The sequence below is a fragment of the Xiphophorus hellerii genome, chromosome 23, assembly GCF_003331165.1.
Source record: "Xiphophorus hellerii strain 12219 chromosome 23, Xiphophorus_hellerii-4.1, whole genome shotgun sequence".
In the NCBI taxonomy this organism is placed as follows: domain Eukaryota; kingdom Metazoa; phylum Chordata; class Actinopteri; order Cyprinodontiformes; family Poeciliidae; genus Xiphophorus; species Xiphophorus hellerii.
Window position 1 is genome coordinate 26,120,492 of NC_045694.1, and position 10,460 is coordinate 26,130,951.

General features: G+C 40.8%; 1 protein-coding gene and 1 long non-coding RNA gene across 2 annotated transcripts; one reads left to right on the forward strand and one right to left on the reverse strand.

The window, feature by feature from the left end:
- Positions 1-818: 818 nt before the first annotated feature.
- Positions 819-8,543, reverse strand: sting1 (stimulator of interferon response cGAMP interactor 1). Its single transcript, XM_032555753.1, has 7 exons — positions 8,166-8,543; positions 6,805-7,031; positions 6,095-6,287; positions 5,634-5,742; positions 4,520-4,758; positions 3,269-3,455; positions 819-2,182 (listed from the first exon to the last, which is right to left on the reverse strand). The coding sequence occupies exons 2-7, from the start codon at positions 7,029-7,031 to the stop codon at positions 1,941-1,943; spliced, it is 1,197 nt and encodes a 398-aa protein (XP_032411644.1). The 5' UTR covers positions 8,166-8,543; the 3' UTR covers positions 819-1,940.
- LOC116714933 (uncharacterized) lies at positions 8,325-10,242 on the forward strand. Its single transcript, XR_004338147.1, has 2 exons — positions 8,325-8,389; positions 9,335-10,242. It is a non-coding gene; the product is annotated as an uncharacterized LOC116714933 (long non-coding RNA).
- Positions 10,243-10,460: the final 218 nt, after the last annotated feature.

Here is a 10,460-nt window from a genome sequence, read left to right on the forward strand (position 1 = left end):
GTGACCGTCCGTCATCAGCAGTGCTGGCTGTGTCAGCTGCTGGTGCTGCTGGTGAACAGGTCTGACCTGCCTGCTGTAGTCTCACATGACTGCAGCCACGAGGGCCTTGCTGTTGTTTTTGTTTTTTTTAATTATTATTCTTATTTGATTAAAGCACGCTAAGATCATCAGCATGACCAGGTCAAGTTTTATGCTATCATGTTAATTCTCATATATAAAGATGTGTGTGTGTGTGTTGAGTTAGAATGTCTGTACTGGGACGTTAACTCAGGCCTATCTGGGAAACCGAATACATTTATCTGTGTTTTGGCCTTTTAGTCAAGCAAATGCTTTTTAACGTCACTAAAAAGGATTCATTATATTTTAAGAAACTCCGACCGTAGTCGAGATTTGACAAAACCCAGTATGTGTGTTTGCGTGTGAACATGGGAAAACAGATTTAGGTCCCGCGCATTACAGTCTCCGCCAAATAACGAGCCAATACATTTAATTTAACATGATTCCCAATCGACATTGTCTCGTGTTTTATTAGCTTTACATTTTAGCAAGCTGTTTAAAAGTAGTTCAGTTTGTATATCTGTTCACACATAAATGAATCTCCTGACACCATGTTCAATGGGCTTTTTGCACGTCAGCTTCCGCGTTCGGGGGAAAAGGGTCCCGGTCGTTTCCGGGGTGCCCAAAGTCGGTCCTGGAGGGCCGGTCTTGGTCCGTTTGGCGAGGCGTGAACGCGCAATCGAACTCTGATGCGGACCAAAACTCTGGTCGGCCTAAAAAGTTTGTGCAGCGTTCAACTGCAATTCAAGAAGCACAGGAGGTGGAAGGAGATGAAGATGTTTTGTATTTTTAGTTGGGGCAAAAATATTACAGGCAAGTTCAAATCTTACAGTTGAAAAATGTTGGGTACAAGAAAGTATTTGTTTTTTAATAACCACACTTTTTACATTTTCTTTAATTTCATTTACACAGGATCACATCTAACCCATGACTTCTCCTCAAAAGTGAACTTTGCTGCACCAAAATCTGCTTTTTATTCATTTATTAAAACTAACTAAATAAGATTTCTTTGAAAGAACGAGTTTACACAAACAAAAGATATATTTTTTCACTTCTTCAAGTAAAATGTTCCAGTTTTCACAACATGACTGGTTTTCTGAATACAGGTTGCAGAATAATTTTTTTTTTTTTGCTGTAAGAAATACAGAGATTTGTTTTCTTTTTCTGTTTATCATTTATACATTTATACACCTGTAAACTTTGTCCAAATTCTAACCTACGTTTGAATAAAATAAGTTACAGAAAAAAACCACAAACGCCTAAAAGTCTTGCGTTTGGTGATGTATCAAGCTTAAATAATCAAGTATCGGTATCAGTATTGGCAATACTGGCTCAGGTTTTACTTCGTACTGGATCAAAACCAAAATATTGCGTGTAGCACGCCTCTAGCACAGAGCATGTTCAACAGGATTAATAATACATTTGAAAATAATAGTTTTAGTGATGAGAGGCCAACACTAAAATGCACCTAAATAAATATGATTCGTCTCTGTGGGATGAATCACAGGGACAGAGGAAGTTAGTTTTATTCTTTGGACCCAAGTGAAGCGAGTTCTGCAGTAAACGGAGGGTCCATGATGCTGTGGGCTTGCTTTAATTGATTTAACACATTTTGGGGGGGAAATAAAGAAAGACACAGTAAACAGCTTCGCCGATTCAAAGTCTGTTTGTTTTAAAATCCAGATTATGAATTTCGTAAGCAGGAAACTCACGCAACAGCAACACAACACAGGTTGATAATGACAAGTCAGACTGCTTTAAGTTCTCCAATGAGTGTTGACTGAAATCCAGGAACTAGTCTGTGGGGCAGGGCAGTGGTGTGTGTGTGTGTGTGTGTGTGTGTGTGTGTGTGTGTGTGTGTTCCTCTGCCCGTGGGCTTCAGTTTAAGTTGCTCTGAAGCTGTCTGTGTCCTCGACGGGCCCTCTCAGAGGCTGAGGCCTGTCCAGGCTGATCATCAGCGTGGGCTCTCGGCTCATTTGTTCAGAGTTGTGCCAGTCCTCCACCTCCACGGGTTTGTTGGTCTCCCGCTGCGGCGCTCCGTTCAGACAGAACTCCTCTTTGTTCTGCTGCTCCAGATGCCGCAGGATAGTGTTGGACAAGAAGTTAGGGTCGTCCTCGTGCTCATCTACAGGAGGAAGATGCATTTCAACCTTTGTTTTAGGGTTTCAAACTATTCTATTTCACTCAGTAACTTCATGTGATTTCTATTGTCGCTGTTGGTTTCTGAGATTCTGAAGAAGCTTTGAGAAAACGTTTCCCCTCGTAATTCCATCTCACAGAAAAGAAGTAATATTGATTCTCACATTTTCCAAACATGATTCTGGGGTTGCAGGGATTAGATCAGAGTATTTCTCATGTTTGCGTTTCTCAAATCCCCCTTGGCATTTGCAAAACAGGAAACGCATTTCTCAAAACAATTTGTACAAACACCAAAACACCATTTCTCAAAATCCTTAGTTCATCTCTCAAAAGTAAATATCTGCGTCGGTGAACATGTCAGTGTCTCAGAATGGCAAGTCCTGGTTTCATTGCGTTCGGATATGACACTTTGATTAGTCATGTTGTCGATATTGCAATGTACCCAAGGGGGATGGATGTTCTCTCTTAAACTATGTATGGCTAAAGTTTTGATGACAGGAAATGTAAATTGTTATTATGGGTGATCAATGGCAGGAGACTGGACGAAATTCATGCTTATGCTTATGCATCACAACCTCTCTCCTTTTCCTCTTCTTCTTCTCTGGCTGCTGACCGCGTCCAAGTCCTTGTCCTTCCATTGTCAGAAATGTAGCACTGTGTTGTACTCTGGCTATATACACTAGATATTTGCTAGTGGATGGTTAACGAGATGCACTTTCAACCTATTTCAGAAAATTGGTCGATCTAATGCTTCACACACTGACACATTATGACAACTTTTTCAAGTATTCTGCATGTTAAGACTTATTCGACGAACTTTTGCTTAAATGTGGATGTTGAGACAATTCAACAGAGACCCGTTTAATATTCATCTCAATCAACTTGAGTAAAACCAATTGAAAATGTAGAAAAAAAGCAGATAATTGTACATAACCACTTACGCAGGAATATAAAACTGCTTTTTTTTTATGTTCAATGGCTTGACGATTGAACAAGTAGTTTTGAGACTTTCAGTTCTGTTGTGAGAAATGCCCCAAAGCGACTGAGAAAAACTGTAGAGGCAGTTTGGTACCTTTGATCAGGATGAGTCTGTAGCGGTTGCGGCACTCCAGAGACTGGTCCAGAACGTCCCTCAGGGTCCGGTAGAAGAGAAGGACCTGCTGCCTGCGCTCAGACGCCCCAAAACCTGCGCTTCTCTCCTGGGACATGCGGTACAGAGTCAGCAGAGGGGTCGCATACTCCACAGCGCAGTCATGGGCCTGGTTACACACAGACAAAAGGCAGGGTTTTAATTACATCACAGCACAATATTAATAACGTACATTATTTTTCTGAAATGTTCCTCCAAGTCCAAAAGTTCAGAAACATGAATAAAGACGGGCACTAAGATGGAAACATGTTTCATAGATTATTTTTGCGGTATAATGAGTGTAATTATTCAATTATTCAGATGACGCTGTTATGGTGCCTCAAGTTCCTTGTGGGTGAATTTTAATGTTTGGCCACAAGGTGGCGGTAATGCAGGGGGGAAAAAACAAGCTGCCAGAAGAGTTTCAATGCCACTATTTTTGATTTTGAAGGCATATTTTGTCATTATTGCGGAATTTTGCTAATAGAAATAACTTTGATTGTAACTGGGCTAGAACAGGAGAAGCTTTGTCTGATTCCACTTCATACAATAAGACAAAAATATGTACGTTTGATTTTATTCCACGTACTCGTTGACGACGAAGTCCTTCTCATATCCTGTGAAACTTTTAAGCTTCAGGAAGAATAACAAAAGAAAAACAAATAGAATATTTACTTATTTTATATTATACTAGTAAAAGTCTGAAGTGACTACACTCTCTTATACTTATGGTGTAATTTAACCTATGATGATCGTCAATTATCAGAGCACAAAAGCTAAAAACAACTATTTTTAATTTTGTTATACTTTCTTATGTCCTAGTTTTTAAAATAAAAATGAAATTATCAGCTGGTCGAAGCTTCACACTAAAACTCCGGAAACATTGGAAACCAGCCACATAATTCTGACTGATAAATCTGTTATGAATTTGATTTAAACCTCTAAATACTAATGTTTTCATTTGCTTTGAAGAAATTGTTGCTTTTCCATTCAGACAAGCCCTCAAATTTGAGTATTTGCCAAATATCCAACAGGTTTTCTAGAACCTGTTGGAGTGAATAAAGTTCACATTACAAATGGCACCGTATTGGAAAAGGTGCCATTTGTGGCTAAAACCCATTCATGTTAATCGCAGCACAAACACTCAGCAGACTCAGAACACCTGAGAAGTGTGTTTTCTTTACGTTCACCTACCTTCCCGCGCTTGTCCTTCACCCTGTAGACGCTGTGCTTGTAGACGCGGCCCCGGACCCCGGCCCTGTCCAGCTCGCTGTTCGGGAGGCTGTCGTAGAACTGGATGTTGCCGTCTTCGTCCTCCAGCTTGTGCGATATGTTGGCGTTAAGTGGAATGAGGATGAGGAGCTTCTGGGAGCCGCGACCCCAGAAGCTGTCGCGATGAGAGCCGCGGAAAGAATCGATGGACTTCTCCAAACCTGCACGGATCCATACAGACTCTCTTAGAGCTAACCTTGTACAAGTATTTATAAACCCCCCACTGAACTGTTATGGTACCGACACAAACATCACTGTGTTTTATTCAAGTTCTAGAAAACCTGTTGGAGTGAACAAAAACTTACAGTTTCAACTGCAGTGAAAGATATTTCTACAATATTGTGCCGTTGCCCGTCAGTTTCGTGACATGTCCCGGTAATATGCTGTAATAATGTTCACTTTGCTGACATCTAGTGGCAGAAGTAGGTACTGCATTCAAGAGTCTGCCATTATTATTGAAAGCATGGCTTTCTCTCAGCAACACTCCAACCTCTTCAAGCTGGAGATGATATTTGAAAGCATTGTTGGTATGTAACCAAAATTTGCAGTTAATATTTCTGTTTATTAAAAGTAATTCAGCTAATTAGGAGACAGCGTTTATTTTACAGGAACTTTTACAAGTTTGAGCTGCAATATGTTCTCCAGAGCAAATTTATTGTAGATTTAAGTGCTGTATTAATGAAAGTTTATATGTTCACTTCTCAGTTTTACCATAATTCAATTGGCATTAGTTAAGAGAACACAGCTGGTGTGGTCATTTTGGAGAGGAGCTTTTCTGAATGTCGACTCCAACAAGGCAATGAAGGATGAGGACAGGACAGACATATTGACTCAACAGGTTAAAAACAAATGCATACTACACTTCCCAAATTGTTTTTTTTTATAGTATTTGGAAAATCCTGAACCCTTCTATTTCTGATTCATAAATATTCACTGCTATGAAGCTAAATCCAAATAGAAGACCCTGAAGTTTGTGGCTGTAACATGAAACGATGTGGAAAAGTATGCTTGCGTGTATTTGTGCTCCGCTACTGACTTGGGAGCACCAACTGCAGGTAACCGAGGTAGAAGGACCAGGCCAGGCCGTGCGCCACGTTCATCTTCCTCTCCTCGCAGATGTCCGACACCTCCACCTCCGACGGACCCTGCACAGCCACACACACGGACCTCAGCTCAGGAGACAGCGGAGTCCTTCCGAAATATTCGGAGCAAACTAAAAAGGCCATTTAAGGACCTTCTTTTCTGAGTAGCAAGAAAGTTGTTTTTACAATCAGCTAGAAGGCAAAGAACAGACACATCTGACCTCACAATGAGTCTAAGGAACAAATAAGCAGAGCCCGTTCTTGGTAGAGCGTAGAGTCAACTGTTAGTTGCCTGGAGCAACCAATGGTTGGCTCTGAACGTAGGGTTTAGGCACATTTTAGTCTTTTTGAATGACAACAAAGAAGAAGCAGAAAAACTCCTACTGTGTGTGTGTGTGTGTAGTCTGTATCTTACCAGGACTCCCAGGCATTTGAAGAGCGCGTAAAGCACAGGAACCAGAACAACGAGCTCCCAGCTTTGGCCTTTGTGCATCAGAGAGTGCCTGGTGAGGTACAGCAGGAGGGCGGCCATTGCTGCCGCCAGCAGAGTCTTGGGCCCCAATCCACAGGCTGGCAGGACGTGGCCGAGCAGCGACCGACCTCGGTACCTGACAAACGTCAAGAAGGAAAGCACGAAGAACGAAGTCACAGGTCCAAACAGACACATGTACTATGGTAGCACAATTTAAATCCTCCAACAGGACAAGTCGGGGACAGAGGGACCAATATCAACTTTTCTACATGTAAAATGTTACATTACAGCAAAATAACATCACTCTGAAAACGCCATCCTAGAATGGTACTGGATCATGCTGCGTGGTTATTGTTTTCAGTAGAGACAGGGAAGCTAGTCAGAGTTGATGGCAACATGGATGGAGCTTAACACATGGGGACAAAACTTGCTAGAGGTTACAAAAGACTTGATAATGAGACTTTTATCAGACTGGACTCAATGCTTAATAGCAATGCAATTAGGCTTGTTAGGTTTCTCTATGATCTGACCTCAAAGTACAAAAGTAATATTGAAATATCTAAAGTGTCTAATAACTGACAGCCATGAGAGGAAGTCTTTGTCAAAACGCCAAACCGAGCTGAAAGTTAGTGAAGACATCAAGACATGCTAACCTTGTGTTTGAATGGTGCAGCAGCTCCTCAAGCAGCAGATAGAGTCCATGCAGCAGGGGCCCAAGAGTCACTATGAGTGTTGCTAAAGCTACCAGGTGAATTAGCCTACCAGGAGACAGAAGCAGGAGTCCCCCGGTTGCTATGGTAGCCACCAATGCACCGCAAACTTTTGGTAAACTTCCACGAGGTGACGGGATAAGAGCGTCCTCATCTCTAAGGCAATGCATCTGTCCGAAGATTAAAAAAGAAAGTCTGTGAGCTCAGTGAGGTACGCTAAAAAAAACCCAGCAGAACTTACCAAGTATTTTTGTCTAGTTTTTTAGTGCAAATATCTAACCAACTTAATTAACTTGTCTTGAATATAGATAAGGGACTAGTTTATGTGTATTGATGAAAAATACTCACTTATAGAGGCAGTGTTATGTTTTCCAGGCACATAGTTCCATTTTATAGAACCATCAAATAACTTTAACTTCAGTTGTTATAAAAACACAGAAGCTTGATGACTGCCGGAGCTTTGTCATTGTAGGCGGAGCTAGGTCCACGCAGGTGTTTTGCACAGCTGAATGGTTGTCATGGGAGATGAAAGGAAAAAGGCAACACTCCAGGTATGTTTTTGATGTGGGAATAGCATTATAACATGTTGCAAAGCTCCAAAAAAGAAATTTTACATCACACTGCCCCTTTAAAACAACCTTATACATCTTGCTAAAAAAGTCACTTGTAAGTTAGTTTTGTCTTATTTCAAGTCTTATAAGATATTTAAAGCAAATTGTTTTGAATTTTGTGTTTTCATAATCTGAAATCTGGTCAGACACCACAGTTTGAGTCTTTCCTCAAAAGGATGGTGGTTTCTCTTTCAGCTAATAATAGAGCTCCAGGTGCAGAGGAGCTTGCAAAACAAATGTGGCGAGGCGTGCAGTGAAATTGAAAGCTTATTATGTTTGCAAATCAGACATTTGCCATATGTGCTGCTGATTTAAATATCTAATCCAAGTTTTCAGCCTGCAGCTCTTTGAGAATCAACCTTGGCTGTTGGAAAATGTTCTGAAAAGATTTCAGGCTGTTTTTCAGAGTCCGCTAAAGAAATGGAAACAAATTGTGACTGAATGACATCCTGTGAAAATAAAATACGCAAAGAATTGACGTAACCTGTTTTTCTTGTTCTGTGAACACAATATGATGGTCAGAGCTTAAAGCGGTGGATTAGAAAAGCGGAGCTATCTCAAAACCGCTGACCTGAGGGGTGGTCAAAATCTCTGTGTTCATAAAATGCAGCAGAGGAAGAACTACAAAGTCAGCACTAAAAAAAATATGTTGTTAAACCAGAGAAAGAGAAATAAATGAATGCAGGGACTCACCTTGGTCTCTCTGGTTGCTCTGACTGAAAGACTGGAGTGACTTCTGTACTGCAATGAGCCTCTTCTGCCTCTGCCCGTCTGAGTCCGCCTCCTTCAGCCACTTTCAGTTTCTTCTAAGCACCTTCATTTGTTTTCTGTGTAATAAGTGGGTTGGCCCAGGTTGGTTTACACAGAGATCAGGTCAGACCTTGTTGGAACGCTGATCGTAATCAGCCTGAGTCATGGTAAGGGACGGAGATAAAACACTAGATCTTATGGTGGCTTAAAGATTACAAGTGCCCAGCATATGTTTCACACTAGTGTTATACAGTTTTGTGGTTTTCATTATAGTTTAGCATGATTTCATTCAGTTGGCTTTTAAATTAGTTTTTAAGGTGTGTTTGTTAGTCATTAGTTTAACAGTGTTTAGTTTCAATTTCAGTTTTTCTCAGTTACGGTACTAGTTTCAGTTTTGTCATACTTTTAATTTTTGGTGCAGAAGTCAAAAAGTTGAAAGTATTGTGATTATGTTTGTTTACATCGATTGTGTAATGAATACTCAACAAAAAATAAAATAAAATAAAATAAAAATGTTTGAAATTATTGCTGAACAAAGAAGTGACTCTGGCGCACCAACTTTACTGTCGCCATTTTGCGGACTAGCTTAAGTGCCGCATGTGTGGAGTGCCGTAATTTGCCGACAGCTGACATAAACTGCTCTTGTTGGGGGGAACTGGGGGGGATCAACTTCTCATCAGTTCGGAAGACGGATAAATACATTCATAAACACGTAAGCTAAGGATATTATATCTGTAATTTCAGTATTTTTAGATGGTTTTATAAACGCATGATAGTTCCAGGTGGTTATAGTTTAATTACCGTTTTTATTTCAGATAACGAAAATGTTTTCTCAATTTCAGTTTTTATTATGTCGTTAGGTTTAGGTAGATGTGCTAACCTTGATTCACTCTCCCTGAGCCTACACTTTAAAAGGAAACATTTCAACAAGTTTTATTGTGTTTTAAGTGGTAATTGTGCACAATGATGCTTCGTATAGCCACTTGTTTTGGCGCCACGTCTCTGCAGAGTTAAAGAAGCTGTAGTTTTAGGAGTATTTTTTTTTCTACACTGTACTATTTTACTTCTATTTGAGTAATTTTAATATTTTTTTTCCCCCCACACAACAATAGTCTTCAGTCTGCCTGTTCACGTTGATGCTTTCCGGACAGAAACTGTGTGAGTTTGTCCTGGCTCCCAGCACAGTGACGGTGAAACGAGTGGGAAGAAAACCTCTCTAACTGCGAAAGACTCGGGGACAATCGGAAGCCTTTTTCGAACAAGTCCAGATGTGCTGTGGAAGGTTTGATTCCTCCTTTCCATGGAGTTTAATTTTGATGCCCGTGTCTTTCTTGGGAAGTGTGTGGGTTTGTATGGGCGTGGAGCTCTGCGCCGTCTCCTTGCACGACCGTTTAAAAAAAGAGTCGGTTGTGCAAGCTCACCTTGTTGTTCTCTCACCAAGTCCTCCAGGGCTTTTTCCCCAGCTGCTGATTACTCTGACTAACAAAACACACTCTACTGGAAGTCTCAATCTGCTCTAGCCGCCTCCAAACTGTCAATTGAATTGGATCCTTCTTTAACACCGGGGTGTCAAAAGTGTGGCTTGAGGGTCATTGGTAGGCCTTCGTATTGATTTTATGTGGCCCCTGATCACAGGCTGTGTTTCCATTACAGAAATTTGGCTGTTATTCAGTCAATGTCGAAAAAACAGAACTTTATGTTTCCATTGAATAAGAAACAATTAAAATCGCACGAGACAAGGTCTATCCAGCACATGCGTGACGAGTACATTGGTGAGTGTGATCAGTGTGGGGGGGTGGCTCAGCGCAGCCGTGTGACCCTGACCTCCCTTCGAACTTGCCAGGTGAGCAGTCAGAGATTGTCTCCTACAACTTAAAGACACCGTGTTGTTTTCCTGTCACGGACGAAAATCAAGACTTTTGTCAATCGATCTCTCTAACGTCTCCATGGGTGTGAGCAAAAAAAAAGAAAAGAAAAGTGAATATAGCACCAAAATGATGTTTCCTCCGGCTTCTTCCCATAGTCCAAAGTTTATATTATTCTTATATATACACACACACACATGTAAGGAACTTTGTATGCGTAACTGAAAACGTGAGATTATGTTGTTTCATACGATGTTGACATGTTTAGTCATGTTATGATGCAATTCCTGCAACGGTGCTTGTTGTGATTGTTTTGCATGTTTGCAGTGTAATTCATCAGTGTTACTGATAAGAGCTAATTTAGCGAGCTGAA

Coding starts and splice junctions, on each gene's coding strand:
- sting1 (XM_032555753.1), bottom strand. CDS start 7,031: ATGCATTGCCTTAGAGATGAGGACGCTCTTATCCCGTCACCTCGTGGA. Junction 4,759..5,633: donor CCTGCAGTTGGTGCTCCCAA/GTCAGTAGCGGA, acceptor GGATCCGTGCAG/GTTTGGAGAAGTCCATCGAT. Junction 3,456..4,519: donor TGAAGGACAAGCGCGGGAAG/GTAGGTGAACGT, acceptor GTGTGTAACCAG/GCCCATGACTGCGCTGTGGA.